At 42.4% G+C, this 25,537-nt stretch overlaps 2 protein-coding genes across 4 annotated transcripts in view; both read right to left on the bottom strand.

Annotated features, from left to right (window-relative positions):
* Positions 1 to 141: 141 nt before the first annotated feature.
* On the bottom strand, positions 142 to 19,920 carry LOC118374814 (amyloid protein-binding protein 2-like). 2 transcript variants are annotated; one of them, XM_052468681.1, is made up of 13 exons: positions 19,757 to 19,920; positions 17,390 to 17,478; positions 15,263 to 15,414; positions 14,853 to 14,976; positions 14,166 to 14,334; positions 13,740 to 13,829; positions 13,042 to 13,109; positions 11,544 to 11,649; positions 10,632 to 10,756; positions 9,945 to 10,030; positions 7,983 to 8,173; positions 7,661 to 7,826; positions 142 to 3,937 (listed from the first exon to the last, which is right to left on the bottom strand). In XM_052468681.1, the coding sequence occupies exons 1-13, from the start codon at positions 19,892 to 19,894 to the stop codon at positions 3,675 to 3,677; spliced, it is 1,767 nt and encodes a 588-aa protein (XP_052324641.1). In that variant the 5' UTR covers positions 19,895 to 19,920; the 3' UTR covers positions 142 to 3,674. The 2 variants fall into 2 exon arrangements, with proteins under 2 accessions (XP_052324641.1, XP_052324642.1); XM_052468682.1 differs by lacking the exon at positions 19,757 to 19,920 and having other exon boundaries at positions 15,263 to 15,389.
* Positions 19,921 to 23,345: 3,425 nt separating this feature from the next.
* The window catches only part of LOC118374815 (protein phosphatase 1D-like), a 24,720-nt gene continuing 22,528 nt past the window's right edge, over positions 23,346 to 25,537 (bottom strand). For both annotated transcript variants that reach the window (XM_052468683.1, XM_052468684.1), the window contains exon 6: positions 23,346 to 25,537. This exon is cut by the window's right edge and continues 947 nt beyond it. The gene's annotated coding sequence lies outside the window, so the exon portion shown is untranslated.

Raw genomic sequence — 25,537 nt, forward strand, 5'->3', positions numbered from 1 at the left:
CTGTGTAATGATGCTTCTTGATATGTCACATCTGGCAGGTGGATGGATTATCTTAGCAAAGGAGAAATTACTCACTAACAGGGATTTAAACCAAATTTGTGCAGAACATTTTAGAGAAATAAGCTTTTTTTTTAGAATATGGAACATTTCTGGGACTTTTTATTTCAGCTCATGAAACATGAAAACCAACACATGTTGTGTTTATATTTTTGTTCAGTACACAGATGAAGGAAAAATGAAACTGCACACAGCTCTTGATAGTATCACTGCTATTTAATAAGCTGTACGTATCGGTCTCACGGCCTTCGTCAGAGGTTGAGGCCGATACGTAAAGCTCAGTAAAGATCAGTGATACTATCAAGAGCAGTGTCATTTTTCCTTCATCTTGTTCCAAACTGTTGTCACGCACCTGCAGAAAAAAAGATTGCTTAGATGTGCGACTGCCTTTTGAATTGTGTTCAATACATAGAATTACGTCATTTAAGTCATCAAAACATGTTAGTGATTTGATAGAATACAACATCTAGCGACTCAGAGAGAACTGTACTTCCACTCTTTTTTAAATATTTTTTTTTTTTTTTAGAGCTCACAGCTTTATTTATTTATTTATTTCCTTTACACTCATCATCCATCTTTACCAAACCAGGAAGTCCCCTCCCCCACACACCCTCTCCTCAACCCCGCTGGTCTCCTGTTCCCTTTCAAAAAAAACACAGCAGGTCACATTGTGGACCACCACTATTTTGTCACATGACACACACACATCTTTATAAAAAATAAAAAAAAAGGTCTTCCCGCACACACATTCCAAAAAGGTGTCTATAATATGGTCTGGGTGCGTTCTAATTCATTCCTTCCACAGTTCTAGAATAGATGTTTAGTTCTAGAGAGAGAGAGTGGTCAGTTGGTCACTTGAGACCTTGTAGCAGCATTAGGGAGGCGGCAGGGTAGCCTAGTGGTTAGAGCGTTGTGCCAATAACCCGAAAGGTTGCTGGACCAAATCAACCGAGCTGAAATCAGTCGTAGAAATCAGTCGTTAACCCACTGTTCCCAGGCCGGCATTGTAAATATGAATCTGTTCTGAACCGACTTGCCTAGTTAAAAAAAAAAAAAAAAAAATTAATTACCTGCTGGTCAAATGGTCCCTGGCAGGTAGGTACTGTAATGTCTACTCCAATAGTTAAGGTCTTGAGGTGAAGTCTTTTGCTTTTCCCACAGACAGCCTGTCTGGGGGAGGGGGGGGGTTAGTAGCAAGCATAGAAGGCATACAAAGATGAGTAGTTGGAGCCTGAGAAGGTCAGAGCACTGCTGCAGCTGGGTGTCCTTTAAGGGCTAAGGCTTGGACTTCAGCACGGGGCAGACAGTAGTAACACTGCCTTCGGCAGACACACTACGAGCACAAAAACAGACATCCAGATACCTACAGTGCTTTTAGAGGCAGGGAGAGGTCAAGCCTTTTTTTTTTTTTGTTAGTCAAAAAAAATATTTAAATAAAAAAATATCTGAAGAAAAAAAAACATTGACTCCACAGTTAGACAAAAGGTGTGACATGTAAATCTAGCAAAAGTGAGAAATAAAAAAGTCTGTGGCATTTAACCCAATGTCAACCCCTACACACTTCCAATGTGGTTCTGACGAGGCAGGCAAGGGGAGGATTGCTTGTAAACTCACTCCAACGTAAAAAGAGGGGGGGGGGGACCTTTTGAGGCTGCAGGATGGTGCTGAGAGGACACTGGTCTCTCACCTTAGGTCACAAATCAATTTGGCTCATCCTTCTGAAATCATAGCATCGGGCTTAAAAAAAAAAAACACACTGCATATAAATTATAATATTGTCATTTAAATTAAGCTATGTCAGAACTGTGCTGCATGGAAAGTAATAAATGAAACAAAATAAAAAGTAATGTGACTAGAGTAACATTAAACCCACTGATTACTATCCCCCTCCAACAAATGGTCTAAAAGTACAAATAAAATAAAAAATAAATTTAAAAGTCAAATCCATCCTTCAAAAAAATGACCTCCCATACTTTCGAGGACCAGAGTTAATCTGTAAAAAGGAACTGAAGTGTTTGTTATAGAACACAACAAACTGATGGGTTAAACCTACAATATTGTTCACTGTATTAGTCACAACAAGCTCATGACCAATGATGTAAAGAAAAAAGAAAAAAAAAGCTGGATTGCTGATGCTGTGTATTGGCCAATGATGTATAGATGCTGTGTATTGGCCAATGATGTGTAGATGCTGTGTATTGGCCAATGATGTGTAGATGCTGTGTATTGGCCAATGATGTATAGATGCTGTGTATTGGCCAATGATGTATAGATGCTGTGTATTGGCCAATGATGTATAGATGCTGTGTATTGGCCAATGATGTATAGATGCTGTGTATTGGCCAATGATGTATAGATGCTGTGTATTGGCCAATGATGTGTAGATGCTGTGTATTGGCCAATGATGTGTAGATGCTGTGTATTGGCCAATGATGTGTAGATGCTGTGTATTGGCCAATGATGTGTAGATGCTGTGTATTGGCCAATGATGTGTAGATGCTGTGTATTGGCCAATGATGTGTAGATGCTGTGTATTGGCCAATGATGTGTAGATGCTGTGTATTGGCCAATGATGTATAGATGCTGTGTATTGGCCAATGATGTATAGATGCTGTGTATTGGCCAATGATGTATAGATGCTGTGTATTGGCCAATGATGTGTAGATGCTGTGTATTGGCCAATGATGTGTAGATGCTGTGTATTGGCCAATGATGTATAGATGCTGTGTATTGGCCAATGATGTATAGATGCTGTGTATTGGCCAATGAGAGGTTTTTGAAGCCACTGGTCCTCCATATTAGTACAGAAGAAGCAGTCCTCCATAGGAATGAATGGAATTCTTCAATATTTCAATTAACAATGTCTCTCAAGGACGAAAATCACATGCATTTAGGAATTGTGTTGTAGTGGGGACAGTAACATTAGAACTTAAAACAAAAAATATATACTTTGAAGAAAATATGTTTTACAAATTATTTGTTTTATCTCATAATTTAAAAGGTATGCCCTTAAGGTGTTTAATTGTGGCAAAAACAAAATGTAGACATTAATGCATTTCTTTAGCCTCTAATTTTTTTTTTTTTTACAATGGTTGGGGAATGCCATGTTGTTGGCACATGACTTCAACACAGCGCCCCCTATCAGTCATGGTGTGTATATAGATCATGGCACATTTTAGTTTAAATTGTCCTACCTTTGTGGTGACACCTGGGTAAAAACATTTCTCAGTCTGCGTCCTAAATGACGCACTATCCCCTGGCCGTTGACTACGACGAGGGGGCTGAGGTGACAAAATAATATAGTAGGGTATTCCATGTCTCCTACGGAGAGAGAGTGACAGTGAGACAGTGTATTCTCCTGGTGGTCAGATACAAAGGATACAAAGAAGTTATCAAAACCACCAAATTAAAATAATTTTAAAAAAAGACAAAAGTAAGAAAATTAACTTAAAAATAAAAAAAATAGTGGCGGTTTGTGAGATTTCCATGATGAAACGTCTCCCTCTCTGTTCTCTTCTTAGAGAAGTCAAATAATTAGTTAGCTCCTTGGATTGGTGTGAGGGGGCTGGTGAACCAGTCCCATCCTGGATGCTTCTTGCTGTGTGTGTGTGTGTGTCTCAGCCCAGGCAGGCTCGTGACGGCCCATAGCTCTGGGCCAGTAGGAAGGTCTGTACCACTTCCTGTGTCTGCTGGGGACTAGTATTAACATCCTCTAGGGCGTCCGCCACAGCAAACTGCCTATCCTGGAGCTGGTTCCAGTTGGACAGGACGTTGTGATACTCAAACACCTTCTCATAGTTCCCTACTGAGTTGTAGAGTTTGATCAGCCCCCGGTAGTCGTACTCCAGACCGCTGTAGCCCTCGCCAAATAGTTTCTTACCTGACAGGGGAAAGATAAACCACGAGTAAAAACAAAAAAACAGAAGAAGACCGACACAAGCATGTGGCACCAGAGAAGTATTCACACCTCTTGATTTATTCCACATTTTGTTGTGTCGCAAAAGTGAGATTTAAAAATGGATTTGATTGTTTGATCATATTTTTGTTGTCAACGATCTAAAACAAAAATGTCAAAGAAAATTTCAAACATTTATTTAAAAAAAATAAAAACACTTAATACATTTTGATTAGTTAAGTTCTCAACCCTAAGTCAATGCATGTTATAATCATTACAGCTGTGGGTATTTCTGGGTAAGTCGAAGAGCTTTGCACACCTGGATTGTGCAACATTTGCCCATTATACTTTTCTAAATTCTTCAGGCTCTGTCAAGTTGGTTGTTGATCATTGATAAGAAGACATTTTCAAGTTGCCATAGATTTTCAAGACGATTTAAGTCAAAACTGTAACCTGGCCACTCAGGAACATTCAATGTCGTCTTGGTAAGCAACTCCAGTGTATATTTGGCCTTGTGTTTTAGGTTATTGTCCTGCTCAAAAGGTGAATTTGTCTCCCAGTGTCTGGTGGGAAGCAGACTGAACCAGGTTTTCCTCTAGGATTTTGCCTGTGCATAGCTGTATTCTATTTCTTTTCAACACCCCCAAAAACCCTCCCTGGTCCTTGCTGCTGACAAACATACCCATAACATGATGCAGCCACAATTACGCATAAAAATTTGAAGATTGTACTCAGTGATGTGTTGGATTTGCCCCAAACATAACGCTTTGTATTCAGGACAACAACAAAAATCATTTTTTTTGCAGTATTAGTTAAGTACCTTGTTGCAAACACAACGCATGTTTTTAAATATTTTTTATTCGGTACAGGCTTCCTTCTTTTCACTCATTTAAGTTAGTATTGTGGAGTAACTACAATGTTGTTTATCCATCCTCAGTTCTCATATCACAGCCATTAAACTAACTGTTTTAAAGTTACCATTGGCATCATGGTGAAATCCCTGAGCGGTTTCCCTCCTCTCCAGCAACTGAGTTAGGAAGGATATCTGTATCTATGTAGTGACAGGGTGTATTGATACACCATCCAAAGTGTAATTAATAACTTCACCCTGCTTAAATGGATAATCAATGTCTGTTTTTTTGTGTGTTTTTCCCCCACATCTACCAATCAGTGCCCTTCTTTGCAAAAACCACCCTGTTTTTTTGAGGTTGAAATTCACTGCTCGGTTGAGGGACATATTGAATATGTAGAGTACTAGTCCCCAGTGCTACAGGCGTCATTATATACCCGGGTTTGATTCCAGGCCTTATCACAACCGGCCGTGATTGGGAGTCCCATAGGGAGGCATACAATTGGCCCAATGTCATCCGGTGTAGGCAGTCATTGAAAATAAGAATTGGTTCTTAATTGACTTGCCTAGTTAAATAAAGATTAAATGCAACTTATATGATTTGTAAGCACATTTTACTCCTGAACTTTCCAAAACAAGAAAAGGGTTGAACACTTGACTCAAGATACTTCAAGATACGCTTTTCATTTTTTATTAATTAAAAAAATATATATATATATATACAAAACAAATTCAATTAACAGGCTCACCTGTTCATTGAAATGCATTCCAGGTGACTATCTCATGACGCTGGTTGAGAGAATGCCAAGAGTGTGCAAAAGCTGTCAAGGCAAAGGGTGGCTACTTTGAAGAACCTCAAATATATTTTGATTTGTTTAACACTTTTTGGTTTCTTCATGAGTCCATTTGTGTTATTTCATAGTTTTGATGTCTTCACTATTATTCTACAATGTAGAAAGTTGTAAAAAATAAAGAAAAACCCTTGAATGAGTAGGTGTGTCCGAACGTTTGACTGGTACTGTACATCGGTGTATTTAGACCCCTGGACTTTTTCCACACTTTAACGTTACAGCCTTATTCTAAAATGTATTACATTATCCCCCCTCATCAACACGCACAATGACAAAGCAAAAACAAGTTTTTAGAAATGTTTGCTAATGTATTAAACAAATGGAAATATGACATTTACATAAGTATTCAGACCCTTTTTACTCAGTACTTTGTTGAAGCACCTTTGGCAGCGATTACAGCCTCGAGTCTTCTTGGGTAGGACGCTACAAGCTTGGCACACCTGTATTTGGAGAGTTTCTCCAATTCTTCTCTGCAGATCCTCTCAAGCTCTGTCAGGTTGGATGGGGAGCGTTTCTGCATAGCTATTTTCAGGTCTCTCCAGAGATGATCAATCAGGTTCAAGTCCGGGATCTGGCTGGGCCACTCAAGTACATTCAGAGACTTGTCCCGAAGCCACTCCTGCATTGTCTTGGCTGTGTGCTTAGGGTCGTTGTTCTGTTGGAAGGTGAACCTTCACCCCAATCTGAGGTGCTGAGCACTCTGTAGCAGGTTTTCATCAAGGATCACTCCATTCATCTTTCCCCTCGATCCTGACTAGTCTCCCAGTCCCTGCTTCTGAAAACATCCCCACGGCATGATGGTGCCACCACCACGCTTCACCGTAGGGATGGCGCTGCCACCACCACGCTTCACCGTAGGGATGGCGCTGCCACCACCACGCTTCACCGTAGGGATGGCGCTGCCACCACCACGCTTCACCGTAGGGATGGCGCTGCCACCACCACGCTTCACCGTAGGGATGGCGCCACCACCACCACGCTTCACCGTAGGGATGGCGCTGCCACCACCACGCTTCACCGTAGGGATGGCGCCACCACCACGCTTCACCGTAGGGATGGCGCCACCACCACGCTTCACCGTAGGGATGGCGCCACCACCACGCTTCACCGTAGGGATGGCGCCACCACCACGCTTCACCGTAGGGATGGCGCCACCACCACGCTTCACCGTAGGGATGGCGCCACCACCACGCTTCACCGTAGAGATGGCGCCACCACCACGCTTCACCGTAGAGATGGTGCCAGGTTCCCTCCAGACGTAACTCTAGGTATTCAGGTCAAAGGGTTCAAACCTAGTTTCATCAGACCAGAGAATCTTGTTTCTCCTGGTCGACATCCTTTAGGTGCCTTTTGGAAAACCTCCAAGTGGGGCTGTCTGTCTTGTGCCTTTTACTGAGGAGTGACTTCCGTCTGGACACTCTACCATAAAGATCTGATTGGTGGAGTGCTGCAGAGTTGGTTGTCCTTCTGGAAGGTTCTCCCATCTCCACAGAGGAACTCTTAAGCTCTGTCAGAGTGTGACAAGTCAGATTCTTGGTCACCTGACCAAGGCCATTCTCCCCCGATTGCTCAGTTTGGCCGGGCGGCCAGCTCTAGGAAGGGTCTTGGTGGTTCCAAACTTCCTCCATTTAAGAATGATGGTGGCCACTGTGTTCTTGGGGACCTTCAATGCTGCAGACATTTTTTGGTACCCTTCCCCAGATTTGTGCCCTCGACACGATCCCGTCTCAGAGCTCTACGGACCTCATTGCTCTGACATGCACTGTCAACCGTGGGACCTTATATAGACAGGTCTGTGCCTTTCCAAATCATGTCCAATTAATTGAATTTACCACAGGTGAACTCCAATCAAACAAAGGATGATCAATGGAAACAGGATGCACCTGAGCTCAATTTCAAGTCTCATAGCAAAGGGTCTGAATATTTACACAAATAAGCCATCTGTTTATCTTTTATTTGCAAACATGTCAAAAAACATGTTTCCACTTTGTCATTATGTACACTTACCGATGGAGATGGACCGTCGGTAGAGTCTCTCAGCATCTTCATACTGGTTCATGTCATAGTTATAGAGCGAGGCCAGATGACCCACTGACAGAGCCACCTCATAGTCCTCCTGCCCCAGAAGCTGCTCCTTGATCTGGATGGCCTTGATGTGCATCTCTTCAGCCTCCTACAACACACAGTTTCAAATGTTGTGGAGAGAGAGAGAGGTAGGACAGACAGCGGTAGAGAAAGTAGTGTATCAGGTGATCAAATTGCTGCCTTCAGGGGCTGCAGCACTACCATTGGACAGCAGTGGTGTGCGTCTCCTTTGCCCCCAACTAACCTTGAACTTCCTCATGGACTGGTAGAGCCGTCCCAGGTTTCCGTAGTGTTTGGCGGTCTGGACGTTGAACTCTCCGAAGGCTTTCTTGGCCAGCTGCAGAGAGGACAGGTGCAGGTCATAGGCCTCCTGCAGCAGGCGTTCCTCCGTCTCCTTGTTGTGGCAGTCGATGGCGATCTCCTCCAGGATCAGAGCTGGGTGGGGAGGAAACACAGGGTTAGATACAGACGGCTCCTTGTTGTCGATGGCGATCTCCTCCAGGATCAGAACTGGGGGAGGCAGTAATATATACAGTTGAAGTCGGAAGTTTACATACACTTAAGTTGGAGTCATTGAACCTCATTTTTCAACCACTCCACAAATTTCTTGTTAACAAACTATAGTTTTGGCAAGTCGGTTGGGACATCTACATTGTGCATGACAAGTAATTTTTTCACAGACAGATTATTTCACTGTGTCACAATTCCAGTGGGTCAGAAGTTTACATACACTAAGTTGATTGTGCCTTTAAACAGCTTGGAAAATTCCAGAAAATTATGTCATTGCTTTAGAAGCTTCTGATATGCTAATTGACATCATTTGAGTCAATTAGAGGTGTACCTGTGGATGTATTTCAAGGCCTACCTTCAAACTCAGTGCCTCTTTGCTTGACATCATGGGAAAACCTAAAGAAATCAGCCAAGACTTCAAAAAAAATTGCAGACCTCCACAAGTCTGATTCATCCTTGGGAACAATTTCCAAATGCCTGAAGGTACCACATTCATCTGTACAAACAATAGTATGCAAGTATAAACACCATGGGACCACGCAGCCATCATACTGCTCAGGAAGAAGCCACTGCTCCAAAAATGCCATTAAAAAAAGCCAGACTGCGGTTTGCAACTTCACATGGGGACAAAGATTGTACTTTTTGGAGAAATGTCCTCTGGTCTGATGAAACAAAAAAACTAGAACTGTTTGGCCATAATGACCATCGTTATGTTTGGAGGAAAAAGGGGGAGGCTTGCAAGCCGAAGAACACCATCCCAACCGTGAAGCAAGGGAGTGGCAGCATCATGTTGTGGGGGTGCTTTGCTGCAGGAGGGACTGGTGCATTTCACAAAATAGATGGCATCATGAGGTAGGAAAATTGTGGATATATTGAAGCAACATCAAGACATCAGTCAGGAAGTTGAAGCTTGGTCGCAAATGGGTCTTCCAAATGGACAATAACCCCAAGCATACTTCCAAAGTTGTGGTAAAATGGCTTAAGGACAACAAAGTCAAGGTATTGGAGTGGCCATCACAAAGCCATGCCCTCAATCCCATAGAAAATGTGTGGGCAGAACTGAAAAGGCGTGTGCCAGCAAGGAGGCCTACAAACCTGACTCAGTTACACCAGCTCTGTCAGGAGGAATGGGCCAAAATTCACCCACCTTAATGTGGGAAGCTTGTGGAAGGCTACCCGTAACGTTTGACTCAAGTTAAACAATTTAAAGGCAATGCTACCAAATACTAATTGAGTTTATATAAACTTCTAATCCACTGGGAATGTGATGAAAGAAATTAAAGCTGAAATAAATCACTCTACTATTATTCTGACATTTCACATTCTTAAAATAAAGTGGTGATCATAACTGACCTAAAACAGGGAATTTTTACTAGAACTAAATGTCAGGAATTGTGAAAAACTGAGTTTAAAATGTATTTGGCTAAGGTGTACGTAAACTTCAGACTTCACCTGTATATGATTACACATCACACGACCAACATCCACACAATCTGGCCATGAGCTAGAAACTGTCAATAACATCTCGATAAATACTTCCTAGGAAGAGTAGTCAAAAAGGACTTTGCCATTTCTCCTCATCTCATGACTGACTGTGGTCAAAGCCACGCTCCAGAGGCACTACACAGCACTGTGATGACTCAGATGCCAGCTTGGAGTGACTCAGCGATTTAGAATGGGGGGAGGGGGAAATCACCTTTGACCCTCTTGGAAGAGGCCAGTAGTAGATGGTCTTCAGGGAGAATGTGAGTTATGATGTCTATGGCACGTTCTGCATGGAATCTGGAGAAACAGAATGCTTGAGTAAGAGGCTGACATTTAGACACACTGCTCAGAACAACAACCCTTTCCAAGAAAACAGATTACTTTTGAAGTACTATTAGGTATTTGAGGGAGGAGGAGATGAGAGTACCGACCAAACGTACACACGAAGGGTGGGTTCTGACACACTACAAAATGACAGACGAAACCCTTTTTACAATCCTTCCTTATGGTCCGATATATCTTCATCAGAATCGACTATTCCTAGTTCCTATTCCTTCATTGGGCTTCTATTCCCATTAAAAAAGGTACACGCCCTGAGCGTTACACCTGCAGTAACCTGGAGTGACTTGAGACTTTTACAGTACCAGCAAACTACGGAAATGACAGAAAAATTATTCAAGTCTGCGTCCCAAAAATGGCACCTTATGTCATAGTTCACCCCCGACACCCCTATTCCCTCTTGTCAACAGTAGTGCACTATATTAGGGAATAGGAGGCCTTTTAGGATGCAGATAAATATATATATTTTTTTAAAGGGGGGAGGGAGTCTAACGTAATTATCTAGCAGGGTCAAAGCCAGTCCAGGAGTAGTAGAGGAAGGAAGGAAGTAGCTACTCACAGAGCGTTGGCGAATTTCCCTGAGCTGTACTGGTGTACGTAGGAGGAGTAAGCCAGGTCTTCGTGAGCCGTCGCTACGTGGATGTTCTTCCCCCCGAATACAGACTGTCTGATGTCCAGAGCTGTCTGCACGCGAGAGAGAAACCAGCATATGGATGTAGTCAAATTAAAATCACGGTTTTATTGGTCACATGGTCAGCAGATGTTAATGCGAGTGTAGCGAAATGCTTTGTGCTTCTAGTTCCGACCGTGCAGTAATATCTGACAAGGAATCTAACAATTTCACAACAACTACCTTATACACACACACAAGTGTAAAGGGATAAAGAATATGTACATAAAGATATATGGATGAGCGATGGCCGAACGGCATAGGCAAGATGCAGTAGATGGTATAGAGTACAGTATATACACATGAGATGAGTAATGTAGGATATATAAACATTATAATAAGTGGCATTGTTTAAAGTGACTAGTGATACATTTATTACATCTCATTTTTTATTATTAAAGTGGCTAGAGATATATTTACATCATTTCCCATCAATTCCCATTATTAAAGTGGCTGGAGTTGAGTCAGAGTCAGTGTGTTGGCAGCAGCCACTCAATGTTAGTGGTGGCTGTTTAACAGTCTGATGGCCTTGAGATAGAAGTTGTTTTTCAGTCTCTCGGTCCCCGCTTTGATGCATCTGTACTGACCTCGCCTTTTGGATGTGAACTAATGAACTACTTTTGACCAGGGAACTAACTAAAAAGGGGATTTTAGGGTGGAAAAACTCTGGGAACTTTCACCCAAATTCCCAGGTTTTCCTGATCCCCCCCCCCCCTGATTCCAGGAATTGTCTAACCAGGATTTGGGGAAAGTTGTGACCCTAGATAAAAAGGTAGTGTATAGTCCATATGAATAACCCACCTGGTAGATGGCCACTGACTGGCAGATGTTATCTACGTTCAGGAGGTAGAAGCCATAGTCCAGAAGAGTGTCTGAGTATTTGGGATGCTTTTGTCCAAAATGCTCCCTGAAACAGATCCAGGAACACGAATAATTAAAGAGAGAGAGAGTGAGAGAGACAGAGACAGAGACCGAGAGAGACAGAGAGAGAGATCGAGAGAGACAGAGAGAGAGACAGAGACCGAGAGAGCCATTAAGAACACCTGCTCTTTCCATGACAGACTGACCAGGTGAACTCAGGTGAAATGATCCCTTATTGATGTCCCTTGTTAAATCCACTTCAATCAGTGTAGATGAAGGAGGAGGAGACGAGTTAAAGAAGGATTTTTAAGCCATGAGACATGGATTGTGTCTGTGTGCCATTCAGAGGGTGAATGGGCAAGACAACATATTGAAGTGTCGTTGAACAGGGTATGGTAGTAGGTGCCACGCACAACGGTTTGTGTCAAGAACTGCTGGGAATTTTCCATGAGTGTGTATCAAGAATGGTCCATCACCCAAAGGACATCCAGCCAACTTGACACAACTGTGTGGGAAACATTGGAGTCAACGTGGGCCAGCATCCCTGTGGAACGCTTTCAACACCTAGTAGAGTCAACATGGGCCAGCATCCCTGTGGAACGCTTTCAACACCTTGTAGAGTCAACGTGGGCCAGCATCCCTGTGGAACGCTTTCAACACCTTGTAGAGTCAACGTGGGCCAGCATCCCTGTGGAACGCTTTCAACACCTAGTAGAGTCAACATGGCCCAGCATCCCTGTGGAACGCTTTCAACACCTAGTAGAGTCAACGTGGGCCAGCATCCCTGTGGAACGCTTTCAACACCTAGTAGAGTCAACATGGGCCAGCATCCCTGTGGAACGCTTTCAACACCTAGTAGAGTCAACATGGGCCAGCATCCCTGTGGAACACTTTCAACACCTAGTAGAGTCAACATGGGCCAGCATCCCTGTGGAACACTTTCAACACCTAGTAGAGTCAACATGGGCCAGCATCCCTGTGGAACACTTTCAACACCTAGTAGAGTCAACATGGGCCAGCATCCCTGTGGAACGCTTTCAACACCTAGTAGAGTCGACATGGGCCAGCATCCCTGTGGAACGCTTTCAACACCTTGTAAAGTCCATGACCTGACGAATTGAGTGGTCTGAGGGAGAACGGAGGTGCCACTCAATATTAGGAAGGTGTTCTTAGTGTTTGGTACACACACACACACACACACACACACACACACACACACACACACACACACACACACACACACACACACACACACACACACACACACACACACACACACACACACACACACACACACACACACACACACACACACACACACACACACACACACATATATATAAATAAAACACTGAGGTTGGCCAACCTATAAAAGCATTTATAAAAGGAAACATTAAAATATAAAAGTGTTACCATAATAAAAACAAGGAAGTCATACCGTGCCAGGAACACAGCGTGTTTAATCAGCTGTTCGGCTTTCCTGAACTCCCTCTTCACAACACAGGCCTGTTAAAAAGAGACACACAGCCAAGCAGACGTTACCCCTGTATTCTCCGACTGAGTCCCATATTTAAACCTAGTCCGTATATCGTGCGCACTACTTGTTTTTATTACAAGATATTTATTGTCATTTCTTCTTTTTACAATCATCAAAATAGGACACAGATAATGAATGCCCTGTTATTCCTTCCACCTCCTATAGTGCACTACTTTTGACCAAAGCTCATATATCTATTTACCTGTCTCTTATCAGACCTGCCACAACTGAAGTTTCTTCTGGGAAAAAAAATGAATGAATTGTGTTCTCGTCTCTCTATATCACCTCCAGTTCTGCGGTCAGCCACAGACACACTGCTTCTATTGTATGTATACAAAGCTAGTTCCTTCCCGAGGGAAAGGGGACGGATTGATGTTATCCTTTAGCAAACCATGTCTCAGTCACTAATATTTCCACAGCGTCTCAAACAACACCGTCCCACATAACATGTCACGTGTGTCCCAAAATGGAACACCCACAATTGCCTCTATTAGGACACTACTTTTCAACCAGAACAGAGTGTGCCAAAAAAAATGGGTCCTGGTCAAACGCAGTGCCTTTTTGAGCCACAGCCACCGACTCCATAACATTGCTGTTACCTTGGAGGCTTGCCTGAGGACATCCACCATCACTTTGACAGGCAGGCCCTCTGTGATCTCCTTCATGGCTTCTATACACCACCTGTAGGCCTTTGACACACAGGAGCAGGAACCATCATTATAAAAATAAAAAAATGTGGGTCATTTAAGTAGATGCTCTTTTCCGTCTGGTGACGTCAAAAATCAGTCTGATCAACAACAAAAAAAGGACTTTCTAAATCCAAAGTTTCTTGCTCGCCTCCTCGGGCCTGACGTTTAGCATTTCCTGGTAGTGTAGGGAGAACAATATCCTGTATGGCTCACACACACAAAATATGACTTAACAGTTTTTTTTACTACCGGTTTATGATTGAATAAGAAGAATAAGTTTGAAAAAGCTTTGGTTTGAAAAGAGATTTTGTGAAGAAATAAAAAAGAAAAGCTTACCTCATCGTAGTGACTCTTGGCAAAGAGCAAGGCACACAGCTCTCCATACAGGGCTGCTTTGTTGGCGTGGTGACCGTGTTCGGCTAGTTTGTCCATGTAGGACTGGGCCAGCTTGAATGTCTCTTCTCCCTGGTGGTATTTACAGTTCCCATTACGGACATGGAGCAGCCTGAGGAACACAGACACCACAGAGAAACTATGAGGGAAAGAGGCTACTGTACCGACCAGCAATGAGGAAAATTAACTCGAGCTAGAAACACCTTTATTCAGAAACTATTACAGACAGCCAGACACGGACAGACAGCCAGCCAGACACGAACAGACAGCCAGCCAGACATGAACAGACAGCCAGCCAGACAAAACAGCCAGCCAGCCAGACAAGAACAGCCAGCCAGCCAGACAAGGACAGCCAGCCAGCCAGACAAGGACAGCTAGACAAGGACAGCTAGCCAGCTAGACAAGGACAGCTAGACAAGGACAGCTAGACAAAGACAGCTAGACAAAGACAGCAAGACAAAGACAGCAAGACACAAACAGACAGACAGACAGCCAGACAAACAGACAGACAGCCAGCCAGACACAAACAGACAGCTAGCTAGACAAGAAGAGACAACCAGCCAGCCAGACACAGCCAGCCAGCTAGACAAGAAGAGACAACCAGCCAGCCAGACACAGCTAGGACCTTACCTGACGCAGCACTCCACAGCTCGGTACCAGTGCAGCACCTCGTCGTGGAGCGTGCTCAGCTGCAGGCACGACAGGAACACCTTCTCTGCATCACAGTACCAGCCTGCGTCAGACAGGAAGCCACCTAGAGGACAGAACCGACCATAACAAAGTATCAACTGGGGTACCTCCCAGATAGCCTCAGACCACAGTATGGTAGTGGGGTGTTGCAGGTCATCTTGTTTGCAGTTGCACCGAGTATTTCAGAAGATGGATAAGATAGCCATTTTGTGTGTGTCCCCAATGGCACCGTATTCCCTATATAGTGCACTACTTTTGACCAGAGCCCTATGAGTTCTGGTCAAAAGTAGTGCACTATATACGGTATGGGACGCCATTTGGGACAGACGTTACACGCTTCTTCGACCTACCTAAAATGAAGCCGAACTGAATGGCCTTCTCTTTGATGTGGGCGTCTGACTCTGCAATGTAGGAGCAGCGACGGCTGAAGGAGTTGGCCAGTACGGAGGCCACCTTCACTCCATGGTCCATCAGGGCCTGGAAACAGTGATGTAGCAGGTGTCTGGTAGGAGGGACAGAGTAGCTAAGGATTTTTTTTATATTTTTTTAAAAGCTTTCATTTGACATATTAAAGGGGATAATAGAAGCAGAGAAAAGTCTCCGGATGAGAGCGAGAGGTGTTCGCACTAAAAACCAAAGCTCTACAACCTGAAGCAGACTAGACAGTTTAACACATCAACATTGATATGATAAATGTTAAGTGGAGGGGGGTACATTAGGACTGCCATTAGTCTGAAATACCTGGGGACTTTTTGGCACAACACCACACGGTTAACAGTGTGCACTAAGGCTGGGAAATGTCAGCGACACCACGATACCGTATCCACCGCGATACCGTATCCACCGCGATACCGTATCCACCGCGATACCGCATCCACCACGATACCGCATCCACCACGATACCGCATCCACCACGATACCGCATCCACCACGATACCGCATCCACCACGATACCGTATCCACCACGATACCGTATCCACCACGCTACCGTATCCACCACGCTACCGTATCCACCACGCTACCGTATCCACCACGCTACCGTATCCACCACGATGCCGCATCCACCACACTTAGGTTCCCGATGCGACATGTCATGCGATATATGTATTGCGATTCGATACTGTGATTTTATTGCAATTTGATGTTACGTAACGTATTGCTCAATCTGCTGCAGAGAGACGAGACAGAGAGAGCCAGGAGAAAATGAGTTTTGATCAATCTGCTGCAGAGAGACGAGAGAGAGGGAGCCAGGAGAAAATGAGTTTTGATCAATCTGCTGCAGAGAGACGAGAGAGAGGGAGCCAGGAGAAAATGAGTTTTGATCAATCTGCTGCAGAGAGACGAGAGAGAGGGAGCCAGGAGAAAATGAGTTTTGATCAATCTGCTGCAGAGAGACGAGAGAGAGAGAGCCAGGAGAAAATGAGTTTTGATCAATCTGCTGCAGAGAGACGAGAGAGAGAGAGCCAGGAGAAAATGAGTTTTGATCAATCTGCTGCAGAGAGACGAGAGAGAGAGAGCCAGGAGAAAATGAGTTTTGATCAATCTGCTGCAGAGAGACGAGAGAGAGAGAGAGAGAGCCAGGAGAAAATGAGTTTTGATCAATCTGCTGCAGAGAGACGAGAGAGAGAGAGCCAGGAGAAAATGAGTTTTGATCAATCTGCTGCAGAGAGACGAGACAGAGAGAGCCAGGAGAAAATGAGTTTTTATCAATCTGCTGCAGAGAGACGAGACAGAGAGAGCCAGGAGAAAATGAGTTTGGATCAATCTGCTGCAGAGAGACGAGAGAGAGGGAGCCAGGAGAAAATTAGTTTTGATCAGTCATGGAAATAAAAGTGCTGAAAACTAAGAAGATGAGAGAACAAGCTATAGGATGAATAACGCCGGAGATTTGGCACAGGGAAAACTATTATTATATTATTATTACAAATCGATACTTGGGAGTCAAAGTCTGGATATAATATCATGGAGAATAATATCAAGATGGGATATTGTATCGATGTTCTTCCCCCATCACTGGTGTGAACTGAAGGCCAAGCTGCATGACCCACAGTCATGAGACAGGAGTCATCTTTTTAGGGGTGAGTGACACACACACACACTTTCCCTCCCTCTCTCAGGTCATAACCCACTCAGTCAGTCCAGCCAGGCAGCATGTGTCTCAGCAGGTCACCTTCACTACACATCATGTCAGAGTGGTGTAAAACAAGACAGGACAGAGTGTGTGGGTGACTCCACTCTCAAACTGCAGTGGCCTTAGGTAGGTAATGTCATAGCACCCTATTCCCTACATAGTGAACTACTTTTCAAAAGCACTTTTCAAAAGTAGTGAACTATGTAGGGAATAGGGGTGCCATTTTGGGCGCAGACCTTGTTTCAGGGGGTCTTTTGAGGAACCACCTCAGAGACGGATAGTGGAAAGGAAACACTGACTGTCTTTGTGTGTGTGGGGTTACGACCCGGTCCATTTGGTAACTTACCTTTTGTCAGAAGCTCGCAGAACTTTGGCAAAAACCTCCAGCTCACAGAACTCCCCTCCCAGCTGGCATAGCTGGCCCTGTTGGTATAGCTGAGAGCAAGAGAGGAGAGAAACCAAATAGGATCCTTGAGTGGGGGATGGGCGCAGGAATGCCCACATACAGGAACGCCCTGAATTGCAGGCTAAAGTTGCACAATATTGCTGTTTTTGTCCAGACAGCATCAGATACACTGTACAGATATGGTGCATTCGGAAAGTATTCAGACCCCTTGACTTTTTCCACATTGTTACATTACAGCCTTTATTCTAAAATGGATTAAAAATCGTTATTTCCCCATCAATCTACACACAATACCCCATAATGACATCACAATACCCCATAATGACATCACAATACCCCATAATGACAAAGCGAAAACAGGTTTAGACATTTTTGTAAATGTATACAAAATGACTGTTTCCATTGATCCTCCTTGAGATGGAGTCCACCTGTGGTAAATGCAATTGATTGGACATGATTTTGGAAAGGGACACACCTGTCTATATAAAGGTCCAACAGTTGACAGTGCATGTCAGAGCAAAAACCAAGCCATGAGGTCAAAGGAATTGTCCCTAGAGCTCCGAGACAGGATTGTGTTGAGGCACTGATCTGGGGAAGGATACTAAACAAATGTCTGCAGCATTAAAGGTCCCCAAGAACACCGTGGCCTCCACCATTCTGCAGCATTAAAGGTCCCCAAGAACAGTGGACTCCATCATTCTTAAATGGAAGTAGTTTGGAACCACCAACACACTTCCTAGAGCTGGCCGCCCGGCCAAACTGAGCAACCGGGGGAGAAGGGCCTTGGTCAGGGAGGTGAACAAGAACCTGATGGTCACTCTTACAGAGCTGTAGAGTTCCTCTGTGGAGATGGGAGAACCTTCCAGAAGGACAACCATCTCTGCAACACTCCACCAAATCAGACCTTTATGGTAGAGTGGCCAGACATGCGTAAAAGGCACATGACAGCCCGCTTGTAGTTTGCCAAAAGGTACTTAAAGACTAAGACCATGAGAAATAAGAATCTCTGGTCTGATGAAACCAAGATTGAACTCTTTGGCCTGACTTCTGGAGGGAACCTCGCACCATCCCTGCGGTGAAGCATGGTGGTGGCAGAATCATGCTGTGGGGATGTTTTTCAGCGGTAGGGACTGGGAGACTAGTCAGGATCAAGGGAATGATGAACAGCACAAAGTAAAGAGAGATCCTTGAGGAAAACCTGCTCCAGAGTGCTCAGGATCTCAGATTGGGGCAAAGGTTCACCTTCCAACGAGACAACAACCCTAAGCACACAGCCAAGACAACGCAGGAGCGGCTTTGGGACAAGTCTCTAAATGTCCTTAAGTGGGCCCCAACCAAAGCCCGGACTTGAACCACATCAAACATTGATGTAGAGACCTGAAAATAGCTGTGCAGCTGACAGACCTTGAGAGGAGCTGACAGAGCTTGAGTGACCTACAGAGAAGAATGGGAGAAGCCCCAAATACAGGTGTGCCAAGCTTGTAGCGTCATACCCAAGAAGACTCGAGGCTGTAATCGCTGCCAAAGGTGCTTCAACAAAGTACTGAGTAAAAAGGGTCTGAATACTTATGCAAATATGATTTCCGTTTTTTTTATATACACAGTTGAAAAAATGTCTAGACCTGTTTTTGCGTGGTCATTATGGGGTATTGTCTGTAGATTGATTTTAATCCATTTTAGAATAAGGGGTCTGAATACTTTCTGAATGTCCTAAGCCTCCACGACGATGGCAGTATTATTTACTAAAGAAATACGTTAACATCTTCTTTGCCCCGCTCTGAAAACACCTCATTACTGCAACTTAATCTCAATGGAAAAACACGCTCGTTTAACACGATGTGATTACAATGCACGAGAACTCTGTCAGGGACAGTATGCCATTGATTATTGTGAACCAGTCTGTGCTTGATTAAATGACATTTGTTCTTACTATTATGATAAACTTGGATTATATTAATATTATGAAATGATTGATCGATTGTTTTTGGCTGTAACTTTTTGTTTTTTCAACAATGTGGCCTCATAACCTGGGCACACAGACTTTGCTGCTGCTGAACCAAATACAATTGTGAAAACACTTTCAGCTAGTGAAGTTCTTTATTTCACAATATGTGAAGCATAATGTCTGTCTCCTAACAAGCTTATTTTTTTTGAGTAAACAACTAGCGAGCTATTGTTAGCTAGGCACAATAACAAACAATAAACTGAGCTGGTTAATTTACCTAACCGTAGCAAGCTAAACATTTTTTTTTTTAAATCACAATAGACTAACTAGCTAAAGTTTGGGCAAACAGTGACAGTCCTTACCTTATAATATACATCAAACCGTATATTTTCAGGAAGGGAGCGAATGTCCTTTCTAGATCGACTGTAGTTGTCCACCACTGCAGATATAGCAGTGTTGTACAGTGTTTCAGGGATCCAGTCAAGCTCCACCGCCGCCATATTGTTTTCCTTCTTCAGCAACAGACTACTTCCAACCACAGATGGAATAACGACACAGATATTTCACCACCATGTATAAATGAGAAGCATCCGCTTGGCGTTTCCGCTCACTACCAAATATGGTAGTGAGGAGAAGCCGAGAGACTTGGCAGTGGGAGAAGACAGAACGAGATGGGCTTTTTGGCCGATATCCTGCTAATTTACCTCATCGATGAAACATTTGATCTGAATACATTTTTTGACGAACATATTGGATTTAGTTTGGTAGATTTGAACCTTTGTCCAAGTTTTCCCCGAAAATTGCGTTGTTTAGAAGGCGTGAAAGGGCAAATTAGTTATTGTACACGTTTACTTCAGAGTGTGCGTTCCCTAATGGAAATACGCAAAAATAAATACTAGACCGCGCCAATTGGATCTCGCTAACTCGTCCTTGCTTGTTCTGCCCACTATGACTCATTTGTCCCCATTTTAAACGACGGGCTGTGGTCTATCTTGCTTTAGTTTTAAACATCTTCGTACCAAACTCTCACTACATATTCTTCACTACCTAACTGGTGTAAAAACACTTTCTCTGCGACTCCTCATACACCATTTTGCTTCCAACTCAGAGGAAAACAGAGAACGATTCAAGGGTATTTCACAAACACAACCACTGGCTGTCATACTCCCATGTTTTGTCCCTTATTCAAGATAATTTGCAAGACCCCCTCTGTACTGCGCTCTCTCTCTGCTCCCGACCGATGAGGGGGTTCGATTAATAGCGCCCGTTTATGCGTTTATTGCATCCGATATGGAACTGGGCGTAAGCCAGGAGTCCTCCTGCTCTGTCGGACGTTGAAGTCAGCTCAAAACAACAGTTACGTAAATTAAGCACGTGTAGTAATGAGAAGGGTTTTGTGTTTTCAAATGTTTTTTTTTTTATTTGTATAAAAACGCTTTAGCTGGCTTCCCAATTACAACTAGTTAGAAAATTCAAAAAATATAATTTTATGTTAAATAAATGTATGTTTCTGGACGATACACCATGCTGCCTTGTTGACAACATAACAGTGCGGCTGCGGGTTACTGCTGACGTCACGGCCCGTGCCTTTCGGATCAGCAGAATCAAATCCGCCCCCCAAAAAAACTGTAAACGAAGCTCCCGACTAATGACTTCACCGAGCAATGGGCGATAGATTTTTTTGGGGGAATGCGCCTTCGGTTGCCACCTTCTGTCGGGTACTGGTACAGGCCACTTTGGTAGAGGATAGGTATAATGCAATGTCGTTGGTACAGGACAGGTGGAATACAAAATCTTTGGCAGAGATTAGGTGTTCTTGGTTGACTTTTTTTGCAGTCTCGCTGGTCATTGGGAATAGGGTGCCATTCGTGACATACTTTCGCTTTCTTCCGGGACAGTTTGTGGGTGATATGCACATATTTAATGTCTTTTAATCTGGTCTCATGCCAAAATGTGTTGTAACTGGTATTATTTCAACTAGGTTTCAAATTTAAATTCCATGTTGCTAAAAGGGTATATCAAATTAAATCAAATTTCTTTTGTCACATGCGCCGAATACATCACCTTATAGTGAAATGCTTACTTACAAGCCCTTAAACAACAATTAAGTTAAAGAAAAAAACATGTATTTGTCATTTTTTAATAAATAATAGTAAAAAAATAGAAATAACTAATTAAAGAGAAGCAATAGTATAAAGTAGTTGTTGATATGTAATAAAAGCTGGAGATTTGGAGGAAATACAGAAAATCCACTTGAGCTACTGTACGTTGCAACCCCCCAATAAGTCAAGAAGACACCACTCAGAAAACTTTTTTTTTTATTTCACATATTTTCAATTCAAATGTTGCACATATACACTGTACACATGCACTAGTTGCTGTCAGTGCTAAGCAGAACAGGGAGGCATAACAGAATGAACCTGTAAAATGACTCAGTTCACCTGGAAAAACAAAAAAAAGGACACATCTCAAAATATATATATATATGGCAGTACTTTTGACCAGGGTTCTAGTCAAAAAGTAGTGCATGACATCTGGAATAGGGTGTAATTTGGGACACCACCCGAAATAAATGTTAATAAAAACATGATGCACAAAACAATCCACAACAAAGTAACAGACACCAGGATCACTTCACCTTTTTTTTCTCTTCAATCCAGTTTAAGAAAAGAAGATATATATATATAACTAATATTGGCCTAGTAGGAAATACAACAAACAAAAAATGTTACAAAATGTCATTAAAATTGCACTTTGGTCTAGAAAAACAAACAAAAAAAACTACATATACTGTATGACTAAAGATAATGAATAATTTAACGAGAACTGACCATCAAGCAAATGTGGCAGTCGGCAGACCTTCCTAAAAAAAAAAAAAAAAAAAAAAAACACTAGTACTGCTAAAAAAAATTCTGATGCACTGTAAATATCACAACAGCAGCTAGAATGAGGACAAACGGGTGAAATAATGAAACCAACGCTTGGAACTTAAATCACATCGTTCACACAGGAAAGTCGCGTCTGTTTAGGTAACTGAAAGACGACGAAGCGTCTCGACCGCTTTTCAAATAGAACATTCACATGATTCAAAAGATGTCATAAATAGCCTATCGGTCAAATTCCAAGTCAATCAACATGAGAATAAAGTTTCAGTTTTTAGCTTATGACCCCCCCCCCCCAACCAAGTGCTCTTCCTGAATTCAAAACCCCTCTAAAACGAAGAAGAAGAAAACCACCAACACATGTACACAGAGTGTACAGAACATGATCAACTCAAAATTAGGAAGTTGTTCTTCATGTTTTGTACACTCAGTGTATTGACATCTAGCTAGTTTCCCCACGACCACTTTCTCTTATAAGACCACTGCATCAGAACTCATAGAAATCATTTATGTGTTTTAATTCATTTCTTTTAAATTTGGGCCACGACAGTCTAGTACAAATCAGTCGGAAAGTACTTTTTGACCGTATTTTAATCTGAACAAAGTTTGGTTTGAATGGACTGAAATGCTTTACAAAAAGGTATTGTGGGAAGTCAAAAGATCATTAGCCAATCATGTTGTATGTTCTTCTGTGTAGAACACAACATCATTGACCCCCCCCCCCCAGTCTGATTAGTGCCTGGTCTTGTCCACTCTGTTCGAATGAGGCTTGTGGACATTGCAGAGGGAAACAGAAGACATATTCCTGAGAGTCATATCTTTCAGTGACGGGTTCATAATATTTTGTAGCTTAAAAATGGTCCATAAGATAGAGCCACACTTGTAGGAAGAAAACTGAAACGTCTCTGTTTATTACAACTGCATCTGTCGTAAAACCTGGTTCTATGAACCAAACCCGATTTTAAATTTCTCCATTTTTTCAAATCAGGAGACCTGACAATGGGGTCGTGACCCCTACTTTTGGAAACGCAGACCTACAACGTTAAGGATAGGATAAGTAATCCTTCTCACCCCCCTTTAAGATTTAGATGCACTATTGTAAAGTGGCTGTTCCACTGGATGTCATAAGGTGAATGCACCAATTTGTAAGTCGCTCTGGATAAGAGCGTCTGCTAAATGACTTAAATGTAAATGTAAATGTTAATTGTCTGCATTTGGGACGCAGCATATTGTTGTTGGGGGTAAATGCAGCAAAAGGGGGGGAAAAATAATAATTTAAAAGGCAAATAATTGCAATTACAGGTCATGGCCACAAGGTGTCGTCTGATCTTATCTGACAGTGTGTACAACAACATCCTGACTGACTAAATTACAGTTCACCTTCATCAACTACTAATTAATTATTACACTGAACAAAAATATTAAAACGCAACATGTAAAGTGTTGGTCTCATGTTTCACGAGCTGAAATAAAACATCCCAGAAAATGTTCCACACGCACAAAAAAAAAAACATTTCTCTCTAATTATGTGCACAAATTTGTTTACATTCCTGTTACGAAGCATTTCTCCTTTGCCAAGATTACCCATCCACCTGACAGGTGTGGCATATCAAGAAGTTGATTAATAAACAGCACGATCATTACACAGGTGCACCTTGTGCTCGGGGACAATAAAAAAAGACCACCCTTAACAAAAATGTGCAGTTGTCACAACAACACAATACAACAGATGTCTCAAGTTGAGGGAAGAGTGCAGTTGGCATGGCGACCGTGGGAATATCCACCAGAGATGTTGCAACATCGTTCTAGAACATTTGACACTATACGTCCAGCGGTTCTTTTATTATTCACATTTTTGGGGAGGTTGTATTTTACCCCCCTTTTCCTCCCCAATTTCAATCTTGTCTCATCGCTGCAACTCCCCGATGGGTTTAGGAGAGGCGGAGGTCGAGTCATGCGTCCTCTGAAACATGACCCACCAAGCTTCTTAACAACTTCCAGGCTTAAAAACTCTTAAGGATCCGACCCTTGTTTTCAATTTTCACCTAAAATGACATACCCAAATCTAACATCCTGTAGCTCAGGCCCTGAAAACAAGGATATGCATATTCTTGGTACCATTTAAAAAAGGCAACACTTTGAAGTTTGTGGAAATGTGAAAGGAATGTAGGAGAATATAACACAATAGATCTGGTAAAAGATCATTTTTAAAAAGCCAACCAATTATTATTATTTTTTTTGTAAACCACCCTCTTTGAAATGCAAGAGAAAGGCCATAATGTATTATTCCAGCCCAGCTGCAATTTAGATGTTGGCCACTAGATGGCAGCAGTGTCCGTGCAAAGTTTTAGACTGATTCAAAGAACCATTGCATTTCTGCTCAAAATCTTGTGGCAAGACTGTGCCTCATTTGTTTATGAATAACTTTTCATGTTCAAAATTGTGCCACTCTCCTCAAACAATAGCATGGTATTCCTTCACTGTAATAGCTAAAAAAAATAGAGTGACGAGATCCTGAGGCCCATTTTATCTTAAGGTATCATGTGACCAGATTCATATCAGTATTCTCAGTATTCTCAGTCATGTGACATCCATAGATCAGAGCCTCGTTTATTTATTTGAATTGACTGATTTCCTTATATGAACTGTAACTCAGTAAAATCTTTGAAATCGTAACAGCACCTTCAGTTTGGGGTGAAAGTTCAATTGATCTCATTAAAATGCGAGTATTATTATTATTTATTTTTTTAAACTGGACACACAATAGAAAACACAACACATTTAAATGAAATGTAAATGCAGGGTCAGAATAGTAAATCATGAGGGATTGAATGCTGTGAGAGATGATACAGACAACTAGGTCAAAGGGTGAATTTAGGAGATGGTGGATTTTTTTATATTTTTTAAAAATGGTAATATATCCTCTTCTATCACTTCTACAATAGTAAAATAAAACAATGTATAAAAATATATTGTTTTACTTAAAGTAAGTAACACATGTATCAATGAACCCACGTCAAGATTATATTTACAGATTGGACAAATTCATATTTTGGGATGAATTTCTGTCCACAAAACAGCACTGAACAAAATCCATCCTTACTTCACATCAAAGAGAGAGAGAAAGAAAGAGAGAGAAAGAAAGAAAGAGAGAGAAAGACAGAGAGAAAGACAGAGAGAGAAAGAAAGAGAGAGAAAGAAAGAGAGAAAGAAAGAGAGAAAGAAAGAGAGAAAGAAAGAGAGAAAGAGAGAGAGAAAGAG

The sequence above is a fragment of the Oncorhynchus keta genome, chromosome 18, assembly GCF_023373465.1.
Source record: "Oncorhynchus keta strain PuntledgeMale-10-30-2019 chromosome 18, Oket_V2, whole genome shotgun sequence".
Lineage (NCBI taxonomy): Eukaryota > Metazoa > Chordata > Actinopteri > Salmoniformes > Salmonidae > Oncorhynchus > Oncorhynchus keta.